The following is a 21,310-nucleotide window of genomic DNA, read 5'->3' as shown; positions in this document are numbered from 1 at the left end:
CAAGCTCCCTCACATCCAAACGACGCTTTATCCCTAATTTCTCCCCCAATCTCTGACACAATGGTGAGCTCCATTTGTATCAAAATACCGCGCCTTACGCAATTTTTAACGTTCCTGTGAATTAGGCGGCCGCCCAGGTGATCTCGAATTCGGGGCATGAAGACATGATTGTACGTACTGTGTCTAGCACGAGGGGGGCCAATTGCCCGTCTTTAAGCTCTTAATCGACCACATTTGATTGTTGAACTCACCGATTTCGTTTGAATTGTAGCACGATGCCGGACTGGACTACTATGGTCGCAGGTTGGCGACTTGCTCCTCGGACAAAACTATAAAGATCTTTGAGATCGAGGGGGAATCACACCGCTTGGTCGAGACTCTCAAAGGGTAAGCTTGTTCTCTTTGTGATTTGAATTATATCAAAAGCGCAACTGCTTACGTATTTTGATACGATTAGCCATGAAGGCGCGGTATGGTGTGTCGCATGGGTGAGTATACTAGACAACTCCTTATTCCGTTATTTGCGCAATCCAGCTAATAGCGCTGTTTTGTTCAGGCGCACCCTAAATTTGGCACAATCCTAGCTTCCTCCTCCTACGACGGCAAGGTCCTGATCTGGCGAGAGCAGCCCCAGAATGCCACTTCTCCCGTCGGTGGCAGCACATGGACCAAGGTCTTTGATTTCTCCCTACACACCGCTTCTGTGAACATGGTATCTTGGGCTCCTCACGAGAGCGGATGTCTTCTTGCCTGTGCCTCCTCAGACGGCCATGTGAGCGTTCTTGAATTCCGCGACAACAACTGGACTCACCAGACTTTCCATGCCCACGGGATGGGCGTGAACTCGATCAGCTGGGCCCCTGCAGCTTTCGCTGGAAGCTTGATTAGCTCCAACCCAGGACCTGGCCAGCAGAGGCGATTTGTGACTGGAGGAAGTGACAATCTGGTCAAGATCTGGGACTACAGGTATGTCTACATTCTTCGCTCCTCTTTAGGCCTCGACAGGCTCAGCCGATGATTTATGCTTACTTTCATCCTTCTAGCTCCGAGTCCAAAACCTACAATCTCATCGAAACCCTGGAGGGTCACTCGGACTGGGTCCGTGATGTCGCCTGGTCTCCTAGCATTCTATCCAAGTCCTACATCGCTTCAGCCTCGCAAGATAAGACCGTTCGCATCTGGACATCCGATGCATCCAACCCTGGTCAGTGGACCAGTCAAACGCTCGAATTCGATACCGTTTTGTGGCGTGTCAGCTGGAGCCTTAGCGGCAACATTCTGGCGGTTAGCGGTGGTGATAACAAGGTTAGCTTGTGGAAGGAGAACCTCAAGGGCCAGTGGGAAAAAGTGAAGGATATTGAAGAGTAGTTAATTTCTTGCCTCGTTACATCTATTTCCTTGACTACATAAACTGTTCTGAGAATTTTATGGCTATATCCTTCCGTTTGCCTAGATCAAACCACTTGCAAAAACCATGAATGATCTTAAAAAAAATCGTGCCACGAACTTGAGAAATGCGGTCTTGTGTTTGGATATTCATTCTCATTGTCCTTATTATCTGGCGCATACCGCGCGAAGAAGCGAAAAGCAAGAAAGATATAATAATAACAATCATATCCCACTTGGTATTAACACAATCAACTCATCTGTCCCTAAGGACTGCCTGGCTTGCCCTGTACACTGCGAAGTGGCATATTTCATCTTCTAGTTGGTGTTTGTGATGCCGATGGTAATAAGAAGTCATGTTGGCGAATAAGGTTGTTAGACTTAACATGAGTAACAAAAATTTAGGCCTCGTTGTTCTTGGGCATCATGATCCATACTTCAACTGGGATTGTAAGAGGAGACCGGATTTCGGAATTTACTTACTAGGAAGAAGTAATACTCAATAGATAGGTAGGCATCAGATAAAATTTGTATTGTGAAGTAAATCGAAATATTAAATTGGCTGACTAGAGTGCCTTTAAAAACCATGAATGAATGAATGCCCTTGAAATAGTGGAAAGAATTCAACTGATTTCGCAACAAGAGTATGCAAGATGCAAAATGCAGTAAGAATGCGAGAATAAATCGGTCAAAACATACCAAAACAGATCAAAAAGCAAAAACGGGAATCAAAATGGCACGAACCGTAATGCAACTTTCCTTATGCATGTTCGAGCCATTAGACGTCCCAGAAAATAAAAGGGCCCCTGCCACTCTCGTCCTTCATGTCCACCCATCGGCCCAGCATGATTCGTCCACCAGGGATAATCATTGCTTCATAGCCATGAACCCAGCCAGAAGAACTTCTTGTCCAGGCTGGATCCTCTCCCTTGTCGACTCTCTCGCAGATAGCGAAGCAAATGCGGATCCATCCAACGATTCCCCCAAAGGCCAGCTCTATTGGTTCAATGAAGCCAAAAATTGGGTTAGCTGCATCACTTGTCGCACCGAGTATATTCTGGTGACCTTTGAAGAACAAGCGTCTCCAACCGTGGAAATTAGCTAGAGGAATGACCGAGTTGCATTCGTCGGGCCAGAAAGGTTCGCGTGACCGAGTTTCGATCTCCAGAGTCTGTATTCCTATTAGATCCAATACCCCTTGAAATTGTTCCAGTGATGGCTGTCCAAAATCCTTACCATTATTTCCACCTGATCCCAGTGTGAGTCCAAGTCCGCGCATGACTGACGACGTGCAAGCTCTGCGATATCAGATGGGGTGGGATGAATACATGCTGTTGCTAATATTAGAGGAAAAGCACACCCACATATTAAGTTCTGAATAATGAGACTGACAGTAATATCCGATCCAAGACTTGCTCAAATCCATGGGATGAGAACCATCGGTCTTTCGGGCTTTGGGTTTGAGATCCTTGGACAGTCGGGAGAAAGATTCGTAAAAGGTTCCCTCAGTGGAATTCAGCAGATGTCTCTGCCAGAAGTTTCGAAAGTCCAACAATATGGCGAGATAGGGTATGTCGTGATCGATGAAAGGCTTTCCTGAGATCGGTTCGGGGACAGAGTATACGATCTGGATGTTGTAATCGTCACGGTAGCAGCTTGTGCAAACTTCGGGGTCAAGAGCGAGAGCAGTCAAGCACTGTGTATGAGAAAGTATAGTTAGCACCCGACTCCCTTCTTTCAGACGTGTCCAAGTAAAAACTTACCAGATGAACCGCATAGAAGTTTTCTGAAGGATGATCATTCAGAGGCCGGCTCAAGAAATTCACAGACTTCACAGCCTTTCTAATCTGCTCGTATGTCTTGGATACAGCTCCCACTGGCAGTGAGGTATACAGAACCTCTGATAGCATCGTCTCGATCTCCTCAATCCATGTTTGTATCTGAAATAAATTATTTTTCTCGATGTCGAGCTTATGACGAAGAACGATGGAACGCGTTATGTACTCCACGAAGAGTGCGTCTGAATCTCGGTTTCGTGTCAAGTCGTACTTTTGTTTGTATCGAATCTTCCAGATTGGTGCATTTGGACTGAGTATCCTTTCATACGCTTCTTTACAGGATAATCCAAGCCGAACCACATCTATGTCATGCTGAAGAATGATGGCAATTTCTTGGAGGATCTGGTTTCATCAAGGTTGATCTTTCGTTAGCCAGCTGGTACTCATCTCATACTAGGACAGTATCATCTTACCTCGTTCGGGAGACGGATTAGAGGACTCTCTTGGGCAGTCGAGGGATTTTGAAGCTCTTCTCCCTCCTTGTCGTCCTCCATATTCTTCGTGGTCTCTTGGAGAGTCGATGGATGTTGAGGACAAAGCGATTCATCTTCTTTGTCGTCCTCCATATTCTTCGTGGTCACTTGGAAAGTCGAGGGATTTTGAGGCCAAAGCCATTCATATTCTTCGTCCCCCTCCATGTTCTTCGTGATCTCTTGGGAATTGGCGTATGCTTGGATAATCAAGTCGGATAAGGACTGATGTATGCTCATCATTGCAAGAGGTTGGTGAAAGTGAAAGAAGGCAACTGAAGAAAAGAGCCCGTTTGTCGGGACTTTTCACATACGCGCATGTGCTTGATCATTTACCGATTCGTGCTTGATTTGAAATGTTGGGAAAAGATGAAATTGGAATGCTCTGATAGTTTCTATATGACGTGAGTTCGAAAAACCAATCTTATCTTCGCTGCATGCTTTCCGCCACACCCCAGCCACTGGCCAATAATCCTTTCACTTCCTCAAGACCCATGCCACTCATCTCGGGATATATCTTGTATGTTGCTCCCCATCCAACAACACATATGCCAGCATAAATGACAAAAGTCCAAGTCGGTGACAACCATTCCATCATAGGGAGGAAAGTCAGTCCAACAATGAAATTAGATCCCCAGTTGGTGGCAGTGGCGAGACCAGATCCTAGAGATCGCACGTTCAATGGAAATAGCTCTGACTGTTGCCATGGCACATTACCCAGTCCAAAAGCGTACGCTGCCGTGTATACCGTTAAACAGGCAAGTATCAGTAAGGGATACAGGGCGTTTCTGCCGTCGGTCCCACTTTGACTTTCTGGCGGTGATTGCGAGCCCCACGGAATATCCATCGAGGAGAATGAAAGGGAACAGCAGCATAGTGCGAGGATCATTATAGGTATTGAATATAGTAGAATGCGGCGTCTTCCGATCTTATCAATGTATATAAATGCAAGAAGGGTGAAGAGGAAATTCGTCATTGCGATTGATAAAGATGTCAGTGTTGGTGAAGAGAAGGAGAGGGATTGAAAAATGATCCCTGAGAAGTACATCAAGCTATTAAAACCACATAGCTGTTGAAAGCCTTGCAGCATCATTGCAATGATCAGGGCCCTCCTATTACCTCCATTGTGGAAGAGAGCTTGCAACCTTTCCAAGGTATCATGAAGCCATTGTGGATTTGTGCCTGGAGCTTTCGTTTGATCCATTTCTAGTGCTTCCTGGGTAATTTCCCCTCGAATGTCGCGCAATACTTGTTGTACAACTTCATCTCTGTCGTGGGAGTTTTGATAGATCCGCGTCAAAACCAACGTGGCCTGTGGATCATACCCAGCTTGTACAAGCCAGCGAGGAGACTCGGATAGAGTCAACAGGATTGCGAACTGAAAGAAGGCTGGGGCTGCCCCGAGCCCAACAATCCAACGCCAGCCACCATTGACGTGAGAAAATATCCATCCCACAATGTAAGCCACTACTTGACCGCCAGTAATCAAGAGCGACAAGATTGTAACAAGACGGCCTCTAGCATGCGATGGTGCCACCTCGGCAATATATCTAAAGCACAAGAGATTAGCTTTCTGCTGCCTTCAGTAACTATCATGTGGATATTGTCTTTCTTACAAAGGCGTTACAGCACTCGCGCTGCCAACCGCAAGACCGACAACACTGCGACCCAGAATCATACACCAGATCTGACTCGTAGAGCACTGAATCAGCGCCCCCAGCGCAAACAGGATATCTGCAGCAAGTATGACCTTCCGACGACCATATTTGTCGGCCAATATACCTGTGAATGGACTCGCTATCAAAGCAAATAAACTGGTGGATGATGTTATAAGGCTTTCATCGAGGGTGTTCAAGGGTCGATTGGAGAGATCAGTACCAATGGTGACAAGGGTAGATGATATCACACCAGTGCTATAGATGGTTAAACAAGGTTAGCATTCGCGATACTTTGCCTCGGGATAAGGTGAGAAGGTGCATACTCATAGCCAAAAAGGAGGCCGCTTATGCCAGCTGAAAATGTCAAAACCCATATGAACCAACCATCGGATTTGCTGGAAGCAAAGGGAGGATTGTCTCCGTTATGCTCATCTCGGGGGGCGTCCACGGTATTAAGCAATGGCTCGCTCGGGCCTGAATGATCTATATCCTCTCTCAAATCCATATTCTGGAGAGCTTCGAGGATTTTTCATCGAGATGAGATGGACCACGGAGCACTTGCGAGCATCAGAGGCAGGTAAATGGGGCGGAAGATGAGGAGTGTGAGAGAGCGAATGTCTGGAGGTCGTCTTATGCGATAAGGGCGATAAGGAGACTGTGGAGAACTCGGGAAGCATTTTCCGTGATGAAACTAGTATTGAATTAGTATGGATAGCCCTTGCCATATACTAGTATAGCTTTTACCGCCTAGCACACCGCTATCTGCACTCAGTGTACTGTAAGCTCTACAGAGACATACACATGTAGAAAGATAACGGGAAAGTCTTTCCATTATTCTAATTGCAGCGTCCCACAAGAGCGCCGGGTGCATCGATTTCAGAGCATACAATTGACTATTTGACTTTCCATTTGTCTGCTTTAACACAATAACCAAAGTTAACTATATCCATAGTTCATGTAATTACTCGAGGGCTTTCTGCAAAGTCTCAATTATTTTGTTCTCCTATACACACTGGGATCTAGATCTAGTGCTTAGCCACAACACCAGCTGCATCGGCCTGTGCAGTAATCATCTTCTTGTACGCCTTTACATCACCATCGAACTTGTGTACTGTACCCTGGTCACAAACCCAGAGACTAGTACAGACGTTTTGCAACATAGTCACATCGTGAGAAACCATAACGACACCACCCTCGAAACGCTGGAGCGCCGAGGAAAGCGCATCCATACCTTCAATATCCAAGTGATTGGAAGGCTCGTCAAGAACAAGAATATGAGGATTGGTAAGAGACAGACAAGCAAAAGCGACACGAGACTTTTGACCTCCGGAAAGGAACTCCATTTTTTGAAGACCGGTCATACCAGTGATACCAAAACTATGATGGGAAAGAAATGTTAGTATAAAGTGTCAGAATTGTGAGGTTCGGGTTAAACTTACGCGCCCAGATGTCTTCGGTATTCCTCGTCAGATTTTCCGGGGTATGTCTTTGCCATGAAACTGACGGCACTTGTGTTCATATCGAGAGCATCAACGTGGTGTTGAGCGAAGAATCCAATGCGCAGTCTGGAGTGAGCAGAGATGAGACCCTTCGTCGGGGCGAGTTGGTTAATGAGCAGCTTGAGCACGGTAGTTTTACCAGCACCATTAGGCCCAACAATACCAATACGTGAATCGAGTTGGACAGAAAGCTCGACATCCTTGAGGAGGGGTCTTTCTGGGGTGTATCCGAAGCAAACATCCGCCATTTGGACAATGGGGGGAGACAACTTCTCGACCTCGGGGAACTGAAAGTGCACAGTATATTCGGCCTCGGGTGCTTCGAGAACAGGCATACGCTCGAGCTTCTTGATTCTCGATTGAGCCTCGGAAGACTTGGCGGCATTGTATCGGAACTTGTCAATGAAAGCTGATTGGATAGGTTAGTAAATAATCTGGTATAAAGAAGAGAAGTTTTTTTCCTTACCTTGCAAGTGAGCTCTCTCGGCCATTTGTTTCTCATATTCACGCTTGGCGTTCTTGCGTCGCTCCTCCTTAGTGGCATAGAAAGATTCTAAATGTTTCATTAGTCAAGTCAATTATAATTTCTGGTAGGTAAAACTTACCGAAGTTAGCTCCCTTGTAGTAATCCAATCTCTCAGAGTGTTGGTGGACAATATCGGTAGCAACTTCATTCAAGAATGCACGATCGTGAGAAACCACCAATACTGTACTAGGGTATCCCGAAAGGTAATTAGCCAAGAAAGTAATGGACGGAACATCCAACATGTTCGACGGTTCTGTATCATTTCGTTAGCAACATAAATTTCTCCTCTGATTGCTGTCCTAAAGAGCCTACCGTCAAGAAGCAAGAGATCGGGCTCGCAGAACAGGGCTCGGGCGAGAGCAAGACGCATTCTCCAACCTCCTGAGAACGTCCTTGTGGCAAATTGCTGTCTTTCTTGTGAGAAACCAAGACCAGCCAAGATACTGGCTGCTCGAGACTCTGCTTTGTCGGATTCCATCTCATTAAGTTTGGAGTAAATATCACTCAAGGTGACGTCCAGGCCCTCTCGTTCTTGATCTAACCTAGCAGCATCCTTTGATGTATCTGCTAAAGTCGATCGCTCTTCTTCGATGGCCGCTAGTTGTTTTGAAATTTTCTAGGCAGTCATTAGACAAAGACTCCGACATATAACTTGGAGGGAACTTACTTCTTGTTCACCAAGAAGGTGCTTGCGCCACACATCGGCATCCAGAACTGCTTGCAAGGCCGGTGTATCGTCACCGGTAATCTTCGAGATTGAATAGGTAAGTATCAAAAATAGACGACCATTGCCGATTTCTAGGCGGGAGAAATTGAATGCCTACCTCTTGTTCGACGTGAAGAATGGAAATATGGCTAGGAATGGCGACTTCTCTGCGACTCAAGGCTCGCAACAGAGTAGACTTTCCGATACCGTTCTGACCAACAAGACCATAGCGACGACCGTAGGCCAAGGTAAGGTCGGCATCGGTCAAAATACGCTGGCCTCCGATCGTAATATCGATTCTGTCCAGCTTGACATCCTTGCTCTTTGACTGTGAATCCGAGCCCAGCTGGAGCGGGTTAACAGCCATGAAGAATTCTTCGTACGTCATCGTCTCGTCCGGTTGGTTGATCAGACGAGAAGCCTCGTAGGTAACTGTCTTCATTTGCTTCTTCTCTTGCTTAGCGCGAATCTTGCGCTCAGCCTTCTCCAGCTTCTTCTTGTCCACGCGAGATTCCACCTTACGGGCATTGGCAGACTCAAGGTCTACATTTGTACCGGTCAAGCCAAGAGTTGAGGACATGTTGCGTTGCGAACCGACATTGATAGTCTGGTCCAGCTTCTTTGCTGCAAAGGGCATCTGTCGCTGCTCACCATCGGGGCCATTTGCGGAGCTCAACGACGTAATAAATTTTTCCACCAGGTTTCCAATCGCATTGCAGTTCTGCGGAGAGAAGTCTCCGGAAGCTGATATCAGGAGTTGCGTCACCGTCTCAGCGGCTTCGACCAGAGGAGATGGGGCATTGGCGTCTTCGACATAGAGATGAGAGGCGTGGGTCAAGTATCCCTATGAAAGCTATTAGCATTCCTTCAAGATAATGAGGGTGTCACACTGGGGACATACCACGGAGTACTCTGAAATGACGTGGTCCAGGCCAGGTATGTGGGCCTGTAGTTGAGCCTCCATTATGCGCTTTCTCCAGTCTTGAGATTGAACCAAGTAGATTGAATAAATTGCCCACTCTCACGAGGTCCGATAGATCTGGGGTAAAGCTGCAGAGGAAGTGGCATGTTTTGTGCGTTATCGATAAGGTCACATGATATTATCGCAGTCCTTATCTATTCTCCCGTCAACTATATCAAGTGCTATTTTTGGCCCCCATGCTTCTATCGCACAGTATACTACTTTTGGTTGAATACTTTTGCTCCTTATGTACCTTCTACTCCGTAAAGCCTTGGAGGATCCGCTCCAAATATTTTGCATACAATTTTTCACCTATCAATTTTTCTTGTGTCCAATCTTTAATAGAAACGGTTGTAGATCGTTCCTTAAAGGAATAAGCTACTCGGTCTGGCTTTTGAGCAATACTCCGGTTCCGAGGCTAAATAAATAAAATTAAGCAAGCGCAAGATCAATCGAGTGGAGGAAAGACTTTTTTATATAAGGCTCCTAAATACCCAAGTTCCATCGCAGTTGATTGATATCCTGCCCAGTATTTACCAAATACAAAGGCCCAGAACTGGCCCTTTCCTCATCGACTCCTAATATTAAAATGTCCGTCTATTCGACTCTGCGCAACGCGCTATTCTTCCTCATTCTTCCTACGCGACTGGTGATATGGTGGCTTTACTTCATACCTAAGTCCAACCGTCAGAACCCCGCATGGTCATGGAAAACATCGGTTTCTGTGCAGGCTGCTAGATCGTTTATACGACATCATACGGCTATTCGCTATCGCACCCCCAAGTCATTAGAGCCAGGCCCAGATGGAGACAGATTCATTATCCTTAATCCGCAAAATACCCTTTCTAACACAGACTCACCGGTCTATAAAGGGATACTCAACTCCGTCCCAGACATCAAACCAGTACCAACTGGTGCTGTCTGGTACCCGGCTGCTCCGGTCCAACCCCCCAAAAAGTTGGTTATTCATTTCCACCCGAGTGCCTTCGTAATTTTGGGTGCTCGACCCAGCGACGATACCGCACACGGCTGGGGCCTTGACCATTTCAGTGAACTATCCGGATGGCCAGTTCTGTCAATCCAATATCGACTCTCCCTAGATGCGGACAAGACTTTCCCCGCAGCTCTTCAAGATGCATTTACCGCGTATGCCTATGCGCTGGGAACGTTGAAGATTCATCCATCTCATATTGTGCTTGCGGGCGAGTCAGCGGGGGGAAATCTCGTTCTTGCCATGCTGCGATACATTCTCACAGACAATCAAGCATTGCCTTTACCTCGTTCGGCACTTTTGCTCTCACCGTGGGTTGATTTAACTGATGAGGGTATGAATAAAACGAAGATGCACCAAAATGCAAGAGTCGATTATATTGGATATGACTTGGGTCATTGGGGTGCAACTAGTTATATTCCTCCTGGCTGGGAAGAAACCAGCCCCTATTTCACTCCGCTTGGAAGCGAGTATAAATTGAGTGTGCCTCTTTTCGTTCACGTCGGTACGTCAGAGGTCCTTTATGATGATATTATGCAGTTTGCGCGAAATATGAAGGAGAAGGGTACCGATGTCGAATTGCACGAAGCTCCTAATGCTCCTCATGCTATCTTTTCGGCGGGAAAGGGCCTTGGAATGGAGGATGTTGCTATTGATGGTCATGCGCGGGCAACAAGATTTATTGAGAGGACAGGACCCACCAGTGAGAGTGAGGTCGCTGGTCTGCGTTGATCGTTTTGACCATTGTGTTTATATCGGAGCTTTGGAATGTATATATGAGTTCAAAGTTTCCTGGAATTTCCTGTTCGGGTAGCGGCCAAAATTTGAATGACATATGGCGTGAAGGTTTGTGGAGTCGGATCAATCCTCAATCGAACCAGCACATATTTAATTTTAGAAATAAGAATATCAAATAACCGATCCGCCGCTTATGAAACTATCGGAAAATGATAGTGATAATTCACACGTCGGCGTCACGGCTATTGGGTTCCAAAGATAGATTGCTGCAGCTTTCCTTTGAACTTGAAGGCGCTCGAAAGTCAATATCTTGCTGGGGTTGAACATACATTGCCCTGGAAACAATGTTCAATTTGTCACACTATCACACTGCTAGCTCTGGAAGAGAGAGATCATATTTCTTGATGCGCCGATCGCATTAGTTCAAGTTTCAAGTTGCAAGCATTCTGGTTTACAACATACGCGAAGAATTTAGTTAAAGTTTCTAAGGTGACAGTATGACGGTCTAAGTCCCAAGTAAAGAGACGGGCAGATTCTTAGGCACGGGATATTGCGCCATGATTGGTACATGGTTGAAGCGGAAAGTTTCTATACTGCTTTCTTTTTTTCTCTCTATCAATTTATTATTTAATTTGAAGAAAGTATAATGGATGAAAGAGAGCGGCGGTGTATAATAGCGACGTTGTAAGAAAGTGCCCCAGTGTTATTGAGGAGATTCTGTTTTCAGCAAAACGTAAACAAACGACAACCAATGATCCCCGGGGCCACCTGGTTCCTGGCTGCATGATGTCGACCAACCGAACGTGCATTGACAGATTTCAGATCGAAAGCTCAATTGGCTCGGACCCTTGAAGGAAAAGCCATCACCTGCAAGTGACTGTATCACGTTGGCTTGGAAAAAACACGTCAACAAAGCTATCGGGAGCTTATCAGCCAATAAACCTAGAATCTAGCTAACAACCAAGTTCAAAGCTTCCAATGGATCCTGGACGATAGACACATCGACTTTCCCGGCTGTCAATCCTGACCAGCAGGTTCAAACAGGGGTTTTCATGATTCATTTAAGTGCGTTGTCGATCGCAGGTGCAGGAGCCAATTTGTCTCAGGGGGAAAGTTATAGGACAGGGAGATACAAAGCAAATATAGATAATAGAAGATAAAATAAAATGGGAAAAATAGATTAACAAAAATTCTAATCATCGCTTGGCTGTTCTTTGGAATTTTGAAAGACTCAAAATTGACTTCGAATTGACTTTTCCATAGCTACATCCTTCATTCATTTGAGCCTGGCGACCGTAAAACTCGGCAGTCCGAACCGACTATCGCGTTTGATCCACGGCAAATTCCCCTTTCATTTACAAAGTGGAGGAGGGTATGACGATATGGATCGGAATTCCCACCCATGCCAGGCTTCTCTTTCCAGATCCCACATGTTATCCCGAGATTTCATAATGGCCCCGCTTGTTTCCAAGGGAGATCCGGCACGGAATAGAAGCGAGGAACGATGGAGGAGGGATCAGCGAAACACAAATTGGATCGAGTGGATGTCAGACTTCGAGAAGAAATAGAATCATCCTGAAACTGGATCAGGTTGTTCTGGGTTGGAAAATAAGTAAAACTACCCCACGACGTCCACAGGAATGAATGCCCTAGGCATATTCAAGTGTCCTGGGGGGGGGGGAGAAAGAAGAATTGGGGGAGGGGCTGTTTCAGATGGTGACAGCGCCAGACCAAGTAAACGCTCAGCACGCCCGGTTTGAACAGAGCCCTGTTTTACTGTTTTTGTTGGCCTTTATTTTGTTTTTTCCCCTCAGTGGCTTTCCTGGAAGCCGTTCGTCCAACCGGTGGACACAGATCGGCCGAACTGGGGCCCTTGCGATCGGGCGACTAACGATCCTGGGAAGGTGAGGGGGCCAGCTAAAGACGCGATCCCAGCCGTAATGAGCTGGATGTGGGGAATTCTTGGATCGCATGGCTTTTTCTGTCCTGCGTTTCTGCTTTGCTGCCCTCTTTCATGTCTCCGCTTCTGGCTTTCCCTTGGGTCATCCACAGCCACTCGCATCCACTCGCGGACTTCTCCGTATCTGTAAGCCCAGTTAGTTTCGGTCTGGACACGAGCAGAAGCTGCAATGTGAGCCGCAAGGGGCCCGCATCTTCATTTCCGTCAGATTCTGTCATTTTCAATTCTCGATTTATTTTGTCTTTTCTTGTTCGGGGGTGGGTGGTGTTTGGGTCAGAGATGAGGAAAATAAGTTGGAAGACGAAGAGAAGTGTAGTTGAGGGTGAAGAGGATAAACAGGGTAAACACATCACCAAAAACAAGATTTATCATTTATATCGTAGATCCAAGATATTAATAAATCAAATTTAATCTAAATTATGATCTCTCTTTCTTTCCCTCCCCTGCGGACAATATTATTGACTTGCTCCTAGCGTGGCCCAATCCCCAGCTGAGTTTAGCGTAGTAAATCCCCGAGTCGTTGTTGTTGTTGATTGCACACTCCACTTCCTCTCCCTCTCCGTCATCGACTTTTCTCCCCTTCTTTCTCTGAGTCAAGGCGCCCCTATGAAGGGCACGGTAGGGTGTTAATACGTTTGATATTTCACCTCCACGTTCGTTTCTGGTTTGAGTTGCCCCCTGGCCCATGATCGACAATCGCGCGTCGCTGTGAACTCTACCCCCTCCGGCTCCCACTTCCGCTCGCCAAACACCATATGGGATGTCATTCGCAAAGACTTTCGACCCTGCGGAGCTAAGCTGGAGGGTGCTTGACACTGTTCTCGGCCGCCTCTGAGGATGGATCACATATCCACGGTATAGTTGTCTCGTTCGCCCCCAATCTCATGTGGCTGGGAACTAACATCGCCCGTTCAGCTCTGTGCCTTGAGCACTGTCGGGATTGCTCCCACTGGTCTCGCGCTTGGCCGCGTCGAACGGAGCAAACCAAGCATCTTGCGACGCAAGACTTTATCCCATGATCAACCACTACCCAAGCTTAGCGAAGCAACCCCCGTCGATGTGCGCCCCAAAACATCGCGATCGATACGACCGAACACCGCGCGGGCGAGTTGGACCCTGAGTGGGAATGACACCGATGGAAGTGACAGTTCGCGCGGTCTGAAATCAAATGGGTTGGAGAGTAGAAGAGCGTCTCTATCCTTCGGCGCAGCCAGACGTCGTCGTCGCGGTCAAACACTCACCAGCCCGCCCCTACGCATCCCCGAGAACGAACCCACCGAGTCGCATTCTCGAAGGCCTTCTACCGGCTGGCTCCGACGCCTTTCTATAGTATCTTTTCAAACCGAAAGCCCGTCGACTAATAGCCCGGTAACCCCGTCCTTTAATGGATCTGCCAGTCCCATTCTCCCCCGTCCAGCAAGCCAACGGAGGTCTCCCAACAAACTTATCAAGCGGACTTCATCACAACATTCAAATGTTCACCCCCTTTTTGTTAATACTTCTGTGTCGCCTGCTTCTGCTTTACGGAGACCGGCCACCAGCCATCAGCGCTCAGATTCCGCACGATTACAGTCCCCACTTGTCACAGATTTCGAATCCCGGTTCTCAGATTGTTATTCATTTGATTCTCCGACAATTGAGGATTTCGAGCTTCATTCCCAAGATGACTGGAAGCCTTACTTTCTACCAAAGTCGGAAGGATTTTCAGACAAGCTTGCTCGAAAACTACCCGCTACTGGGACTCCCATGTTTCCAGGTGTGCGGCGAATAACCTCCGATCAGGACAGCCTTCCGGCCTTGGTCCTCGCAACCACAGCAATGAATAGACCTCTTTTCCATACCTGCAAGCATACGGAACCTGAAACCCCGATCGAATTCCGGAATCCATTCCAGACCGATGCAGCTGATCGGATCACCCCTCTTCCAACACCCCCACCAGAGAAACCAATTCACAAGCACTCCTACTCCATGAATGATGCGGAGCCTAAGAAAATGATTGTGAATACCGTCTCAGCGTCTGGAAACCCAGTTCTTGGACGACCTCGAGGTGGCTCTCTCAAACGCGTAAAGGGCAGAACATTCTCTATTCCTCGATCAGAGCTTTCAAAGCTAGAGAATGCAATCCCAAGCTCGCCTGTCCAACCGCAACGGCGTAATATTACCGACCCCAGCATCTTCCGCCGGCCGCAAGAGCTCTCGTCACCCGGCTCGTCTCTCAACCCCTTCGCGGGGAATTATCAAGTTGGACCTCGATCAGTATCACAAGATTACAACATTGGTTTACGCCGTCATCGTCCGTTGACCTCAGATGCCATTGCTGTATCAGCTTGGCAACATTCCTGCCAACCAAAGAGCGGCACTTACTCGTCTCTGCGTCGTCGTCCCAAGAGGCATTCGATCGCTGCATCAGACCCGTCCTCCACTGTGATCGGATCCGATGACACCCGCGTCTTCACATCAAGCGATGAATACGAGACCGATATGATGACGGATTGCTGGGACTCAATACGCACACGTGAGACCAACGTAAGCGAATTGAAGGGGTTGAGGATAGAGACGATGTTTGACAGGGCAGGAACGCGATTCTTGAACGAGGAAGTCACCACCCTAGAGCAACTTCTGCCGCGGGGTTCATTTGCGTCACGTATGGAAAGAGACCCGCCCTTGTTCCCTGATTCTCTTCTCCCCGCCGTCCCTCTTCATGTCAACATTAATGATACCGCAACCTTGTCTGGGGATGAGGATGAAACGCTCAGCATGATTGGGGAATTGCCTGGGAAAGAACACACCATGTCCATACAAAACTCTTCAGTCATGTCGATAACGAATCAGCCAGGGCAGTCCAGTTCAGACCTTCCTTCCACCATGATTGGTTATGGTTCATCAACTGAAGCATCAAATGTGAACCAAAAGATGAATATCTTCGACTGGTCCGAGCAGTCACGCAATGACCGAGACATGTCCGACTCCGAAGCACGTCCAAGAACTGTACATGGTAAACAAAATGGTATCGACAGGGGAAGCCGAGCGGCCTGTCGCAAAGTTCCCTCCGCTGTTCACCTTCGAAGTCAAAGTGTGCCCGTGGCGCGAGACCCAGCAACCAGTGAATCCCGTCAAACATCAGGTAAGTTTGGCACCTGGGGTTTGGGCAGCAAGGGCGTGAGTGAGGATTGGGACAGTGATTTCGACTTTGACGATGACATGGAAGAGGCAACTCTGAGCCAAGACACAAAGACAACCGAGTCGGAAGGTCCTTCTCAGAGTATGGCTGTTCCCCAGGCAATTTTGGAGCGTCAAGCCAGTCTGCGAGGTCAATTTGGTCAAGTTCAGGAGCTTACATTGCTGGTGGAGGAGCTGAAGCGGTTGAGGCACCAAGCAAGCGTCCTTGACATTCTAGGTGGACCATCAAGTGAACTTTGGAAGGAAGCCGAAGGGATCATCAACCTGGCTACTATTGACGATGATGATGACCACCATTCACCTCCTGGCTCTCCGTCCTCACTCACATTCAGCTTTGACGAATCGGATGAGGAAGGTCTAGCTGCTTCATCGAAGCAGAATAGTGCCGCGTCATGGCAGGGGAGCCCTCCACAAAACGGGTTACAGCCACCTTCAGCAATCAGGGCGTCGAATACAAGCAATAATAATTCTCTGTCATCGAACACCCAACTTTATACCTCACCACTTGGAAGACTTTCTAAAGATTCGCCCAAGTCCGAATCCGTGGTTGAATTCATACAACCTAATGAGCGACCTGAGCCCTCGACTTTACCGCGCATTACTACTACTACATCTCGCCCTCAAAAGCTTCCGTTCGACACTTCGTCTCTCCGAGATCTTGTGGTTCGTGCGGGAGTGGTCACTCGTGCCCTAAAGGAAGTGATTCGCAAGGCGGAAGGCGTCGACCCAAATCCGCAAGATGTATTCCCGGCCGATCCTCCTTTTCGCCAAATCTTTGAAAAGCCTTCTCATGATGATTTTGCAAGCTTTGAAGCTGCATTGGCTGAGATGCATTAGTTGGTCCCCATACTGGCCCAGTGCGGGCCTCGCGATGTCTCTACTTATACCCGTTTAAAGTCCAATGGAGTTGCTGGCCCTGACTTGGACAAAAAAGATACCCTTTCTATTTTGGCTGTTTCCATATTTTAATGAGCCCCTCTCCCTCGATATCTCTCCCTGCTTCTTTCCATCATGCTTTCTCTCCCTCCCTTCTTCTCTTCTACCTATCTTCTACAATACTCCTTGAGTACATGATCTATTTCCTTCTCATCCAGGAACACCCTGCCCTTCCCTCAAAAGCCTTCTCATCTTTGTACAACTTTTTTCTTTTCTGTACATTGCTCAAACACGCTTGTTCCTTTGCCATTGTGCAGGTACCACGCCATTTTGCATACCAAGGACTATTTCAATTTCTTTTGTTTTTATTTTCAGCGTCGCCGCTTCTTTCCTTTCCTTTTCATGGCATACCTGCGCGACTCATATTATAATTGCGCTGTAATAAGTACGGAGGCTTTTGGTCGAAATGATCTGCATAGTGATGATGTTTTGTGAACGAAGACCTAACCATGAAAATCAATGAGGTCCAATGTCAGACATATTGTTTGTCTGGGCTCGATCCCAGAAACAAAAACATTTATATATTCTTCATAATCTACTCCTTTAGAAAGACCGCTTGATTATAGTAGTTTCAATGCCTATCACTAAATGTAAAATCCTACGGTCGGTTACCTTTATATAGCTTGGATGGCTGATCAGAGCTGCCAATCAAAATCAGGTTTACCACATCTGCACTGCACATGTGTCTGAGCGCCTAGCGGCATCTGTAACTTGTACTTGGCTTCATCACATGTGGCGGAGCCTCATCTGAGGGGGCTGAGCCCTGGGCTCCTTTTTCCAGTATTTAATCGTCAACATCCAGAGATGTTCAAAAATTGATAGCAACACGTCTCCAAGTTTTCTACATTGGATTAAAATTCAACATCACGGCAAACCATGGCAGCCTGGACGCGTCCCGCCTACGACTTCACTATCTGGAGTAGCCTGCCAGCTCCACCATCTACAGCGGCTCCCCAGCAAACGCCAAAGACATTTTCAACTCAAAGACTTAATGGAGATGTCAATGAGTTTTCTATAGATTATACTATAGATTATACTATAGATAATTCAGACGCTTTGAAGGATTCAATCGTGAAGTTCGTAACGTTACCATTGCTAGGGAATCTTTTGATTTAACCTGATATCAGCATCATACAGATTGACAACTATGCAGCCCCAGTTACAAAAATTCTTGACGCCATCTTCCCCGGATTTCCTCATACACTCCTCGAAAAAGTAGTTAGCAATGCATCTACTGGTCAAAGTGTCTCCGTCATACCACGTTCCTACAAGCACTCCGACGGTTCGTCTCTCCAATAAACATTACTTCCAACCAAGAAATCCTAACTAACCATATGTAACATTTATAAGATTTTTCTTGTTTAATAAACCGCCCAGTTTTTTACCGCCTAGATTCTAACTCCCAAACTCAAGTTGAAGTCACTCATATGGGCTTTCTCCCAATCGCTACCTGGATTGGCCAATTACCAACAATAAAGCCTTTACATAGCGACTCCAAAGTATTTATCATCTGCACTGATTCTGTCGTCGGTGATCTCATAGCCTCTCACTATAGCGCTGCGTATGAGACTCGATGGACACGGTTGCAAAAGACTCCTCTTTGGATGTTTGCAGATCTACTTCATATCTTTGGTGACTGGAATCAAGTCTGGAATACCACTAAAAGCAATCTTGTTCAGTATCGTCATCAGATTCATGAAGTTACTCGCACGACCCCGTTACTCCAGCTGACAAGAGCACTTCATGATGAAGCTGCTAAGATACTCTCTGTGAGTGAGCAGTTACGGGTGCATTCTAGTGCTGTAGCACGCTTTCTTCGTCTTCGTGAGGTGAATGAGGATCATGGCCTTGCTGAAAGAGCTCAGGAACATTTTGAGGATATTCAATATCATGAAGAGACTTCTCAGGTCATTTTGCGGCAATTGGAAAATATGACTAGTCTGGTACTTGATAACCGTGTGTATGATAGTATCCTAGGATATTGCTGATGAAGGCTCTAGGCATTTAATATTGAAACGATGACACAAGGTCAGGCTGTGGCCAGATTGAATGTCCTTGCCTTTGCATTTCTTCCTATATCTTGGGTTGCGGTAAGTTTGATTTTGTGATGTCTCCCATCATAGTCCAGCCTGTGAGCTAATCGGTAATCAAAACAACTAGAGCATATTTGGAATGACACAATTCTCGCTATCCGCAGTCTGGTATCCATTATGCGCCTTCGTTGTTCTTATATTCGTTGTCTCGCTTCCTTTGGCTTTTCCTGTACATGGCTTCTATCGCTATGTACTGGGACATGTGGCTCCGCGCTGGATGAGACCTGCATCCATGGACAAACTAGCCCCAAGCTTCAAAGGTAGCAATGCCGTGGAAATCCGCAAGGACAACGACGATGACCAAGCATATAGTACTGATACCAAGAGCCCTTGGAAAAAAGCCACGTCTATGTTCCAAATTCCCCTCGGACAGCGAGGTCCTGTTGTTGCGATCCAAAGACCTAGCGGTCCATCGCCTCACTATAACAGAGTCGCTGGGGCGACTTTCCCCGCTGTTTCAATTCAAATGCCTAGCGCCACGGTCCCATCGCCTCACTATAACAGAACTGTTGGGGCGAACCTTTCTATAATATCAGAGACTACGGAACCACAAAAGACTATGGGTCGTTGGCTTAACTATACGCCAATGTTTGCATCTTTACAGTCATCTTTGTCGAGCGCCACAAAGTATACCCGGAGTACGTCTGGCCAGGTAGCTTCTCAGAAATTCGAAATGAGTGCTGCTGTGGAACAGTCTGTAGACAGTCATATTGTCTTGTCGTCGGCTACGGTCGAAGGGAAGAAAGATACTAGTTTCACGGCACGGTCGATTGATTTGGAAGCGCAGAAATCGGATTCCTCATCATAGAGAATAGATTTGGTTTGAAGCATATTTGTCCTTGTTTACTTTATAAATGCGAATTCTACGTCTGCGCAGTATAAAGAAACACCAGAAGGCCCATTTGTTCACCGTTACGTCATGTATCTTTAATTAAAAGAGAAATTTACCTGTCTTTTCTTCCATTTGTCTTTCCACTTGTTTTCTATGTAAAGCTTACGGTATGGACAGTGGTGTACTAGGTAAGGGTTTATATTTACGGACTGGATTCGTGAACGTGACTGCCTTGGACATTGGTTCCAAGGTTTCGTTCCCTCACGTGGGCAGACCTGACTTCCTTCTTCTTTCCATCACCGTCTGTCTTCGAAATCCATGCTATCAAGCTCAAATACCTCACTCATCAATTCTCGAAGCCCATCACACACAATCATGGCGGCAAGTCTTTGCCCAAATTTCCGGATCATGACTATATGAGACTAATACCTATATTCAATAGTTTGTAAGCGACGTCGGAATCCAATATTATCTCGAAGAGATAAGTAGAGACTCCAGATGCCGGGAGATTACGATTGATAATCTCTGGCTTCGTATCCTTACGATCCTTTTCCCACCTCGTCAAATATTCCTACATATGCGCGAGGACTACGAAAACGAAAAGGCCCAGGCAAATGTTAGTGCTGGTATTCTCCGCAGACAACAACGATGCAAAGCCATCGTCGTAGAGAACAAGAAGCCGTACGGAAACGGAACACATGACCCACCACCAAGGCAGTGGAATTCATCAATGGAACACTTGATAAAAACCATGATTAGCGTCCGTGAGGGGCAGGGAGAACTTCCCTTCGGTCTGTTCGGTGTGGCTGGTATTGGCTTGTATGCCAAGTTTTTTCTACTGAAAAACGAAATGAACGAACTCGAAGCCTTCGAATTGGACGACGGAGCTTACAGCATATCAGATGACGAGAGTGCTCAAGTTCTTGAAAGCAAGTTGTTGGCAATGAAGGTCGAAATTGATCAGGTTCAACTTGAAGAAAAGCTGTCAAGCTGAAAATCATGTGGATTCCGTTACTATTCTAATTACTTTAAAAGTTTCCTTACGTCTTTACGGGGTCCATCTAGCATTATTTCTCAAGTTCAAATACAATGAATCAAATGTAAGGACAAATAGAGAAATATCTCTTGGAGATACTGCGGATTATACTGATAAGCTCATTCAAGAATGAAGAAATGTTATACCTCAATCTTGGAGAGATATTTGACGAATGTGGGTTTAAAGCGCAATTTGGCGATATCCAGGGCTTGTAGGAGTGCTCAGTGTTACCACCTACTGTACATACTACGGCCTGTATCGTAGTTTTCCGCCGAGTTAAAACTTGAATAGGCTAAAATGGGGGTTCTTCTCTGCGCGCTATAGTCCCCCGTACATACTAAGGGGTCAATTTAGATTGGATCCTCGCAGACAAGCTCCTCATAAACAAGCAAAGCAAAGTATAGGGCAGAATAGAATGGTGCATACGCCGAATCAGGGATCACTTTTCACTCGGACGTTACACTACATGGATATAGTAGCCATGATCCCTCTCCTATCTC

At 46.6% G+C, this 21,310-nt stretch overlaps 9 protein-coding genes across 9 annotated transcripts; 6 read left to right on the top strand and 3 right to left on the bottom strand.

Moving 5' to 3' along the window:
* Nucleotides 1-60: 60 nt before the first annotated feature.
* On the top strand, nucleotides 61-1,368 carry sec13 (GTPase-activating protein SEC13; the record flags this gene model as incomplete). Its single annotated transcript, XM_056922968.1, has 6 exons — nucleotides 61-63; nucleotides 126-170; nucleotides 272-387; nucleotides 458-488; nucleotides 557-966; nucleotides 1,044-1,368. The coding sequence occupies 6 exons, from the start codon at nucleotides 61-63 to the stop codon at nucleotides 1,366-1,368; spliced, it is 930 nt and encodes a 309-aa protein (XP_056781005.1).
* A 796-nt stretch (nucleotides 1,369-2,164) lies between these two features.
* On the bottom strand, nucleotides 2,165-3,937 carry N7478_006753 (uncharacterized protein; the record flags this gene model as incomplete). Its single annotated transcript, XM_056922967.1, has 5 exons — nucleotides 2,165-2,557; nucleotides 2,623-2,717; nucleotides 2,779-3,082; nucleotides 3,150-3,566; nucleotides 3,638-3,937. 5 exons carry the CDS (start codon nucleotides 3,935-3,937, stop codon nucleotides 2,165-2,167), a joined length of 1,509 nt encoding a protein of 502 aa, XP_056781004.1.
* A 181-nt stretch (nucleotides 3,938-4,118) lies between these two features.
* Nucleotides 4,119-5,857, bottom strand: N7478_006752 (putative MFS myo-inositol transporter; the record flags this gene model as incomplete). The annotated part of the gene is made up of 3 exons (XM_056922966.1): nucleotides 4,119-5,244; nucleotides 5,311-5,607; nucleotides 5,676-5,857. The coding sequence occupies 3 exons, from the start codon at nucleotides 5,855-5,857 to the stop codon at nucleotides 4,119-4,121; spliced, it is 1,605 nt and encodes a 534-aa protein (XP_056781003.1).
* Nucleotides 5,858-6,377: 520 nt separating this feature from the next.
* On the bottom strand, nucleotides 6,378-9,047 carry N7478_006751 (putative AAA family ATPase GCN20; the record flags this gene model as incomplete). The annotated part of the gene is made up of 8 exons (XM_056922965.1): nucleotides 6,378-6,729; nucleotides 6,792-7,260; nucleotides 7,318-7,404; nucleotides 7,457-7,630; nucleotides 7,690-7,993; nucleotides 8,045-8,125; nucleotides 8,202-8,927; nucleotides 8,985-9,047. 8 exons carry the CDS (start codon nucleotides 9,045-9,047, stop codon nucleotides 6,378-6,380), a joined length of 2,256 nt encoding a protein of 751 aa, XP_056781002.1.
* Nucleotides 9,048-9,633: 586 nt separating this feature from the next.
* N7478_006750 (alpha/beta hydrolase) lies at nucleotides 9,634-10,767 on the top strand (the record flags this gene model as incomplete). Its single annotated transcript, XM_056922964.1, has 1 exon — nucleotides 9,634-10,767. The coding sequence occupies one exon, from the start codon at nucleotides 9,634-9,636 to the stop codon at nucleotides 10,765-10,767; it is 1,134 nt and encodes a 377-aa protein (XP_056781001.1).
* A 2,803-nt stretch (nucleotides 10,768-13,570) lies between these two features.
* N7478_006749 (uncharacterized protein) lies at nucleotides 13,571-16,750 on the top strand (the record flags this gene model as incomplete). Its single annotated transcript, XM_056922963.1, has 2 exons — nucleotides 13,571-13,588; nucleotides 13,649-16,750. The coding sequence occupies 2 exons, from the start codon at nucleotides 13,571-13,573 to the stop codon at nucleotides 16,748-16,750; spliced, it is 3,120 nt and encodes a 1,039-aa protein (XP_056781000.1).
* Nucleotides 16,751-18,276: 1,526 nt separating this feature from the next.
* On the top strand, nucleotides 18,277-18,837 carry N7478_006748 (uncharacterized protein; the record flags this gene model as incomplete). Its single annotated transcript, XM_056922962.1, has 1 exon — nucleotides 18,277-18,837. One exon carries the CDS (start codon nucleotides 18,277-18,279, stop codon nucleotides 18,835-18,837), a length of 561 nt encoding a protein of 186 aa, XP_056780999.1.
* A 337-nt stretch (nucleotides 18,838-19,174) lies between these two features.
* N7478_006747 (uncharacterized protein) lies at nucleotides 19,175-19,750 on the top strand (the record flags this gene model as incomplete). The annotated part of the gene is made up of 1 exon (XM_056922961.1): nucleotides 19,175-19,750. One exon carries the CDS (start codon nucleotides 19,175-19,177, stop codon nucleotides 19,748-19,750), a length of 576 nt encoding a protein of 191 aa, XP_056780998.1.
* Nucleotides 19,751-20,351: 601 nt separating this feature from the next.
* N7478_006746 (uncharacterized protein) lies at nucleotides 20,352-20,768 on the top strand (the record flags this gene model as incomplete). Its single annotated transcript, XM_056922960.1, has 1 exon — nucleotides 20,352-20,768. One exon carries the CDS (start codon nucleotides 20,352-20,354, stop codon nucleotides 20,766-20,768), a length of 417 nt encoding a protein of 138 aa, XP_056780997.1.
* Nucleotides 20,769-21,310: the final 542 nt, after the last annotated feature.

This window comes from Penicillium angulare (genome assembly GCF_028827245.1).
Source record: "Penicillium angulare strain IBT 27051 chromosome Unknown utg000004l_segment0_segment0, whole genome shotgun sequence".
Taxonomy (NCBI): domain Eukaryota; kingdom Fungi; phylum Ascomycota; class Eurotiomycetes; order Eurotiales; family Aspergillaceae; genus Penicillium; species Penicillium angulare.
The sequence above is the reverse complement of the archived record's forward strand: the minus strand, read 5'-3'. Positions and strand labels throughout refer to the sequence as shown.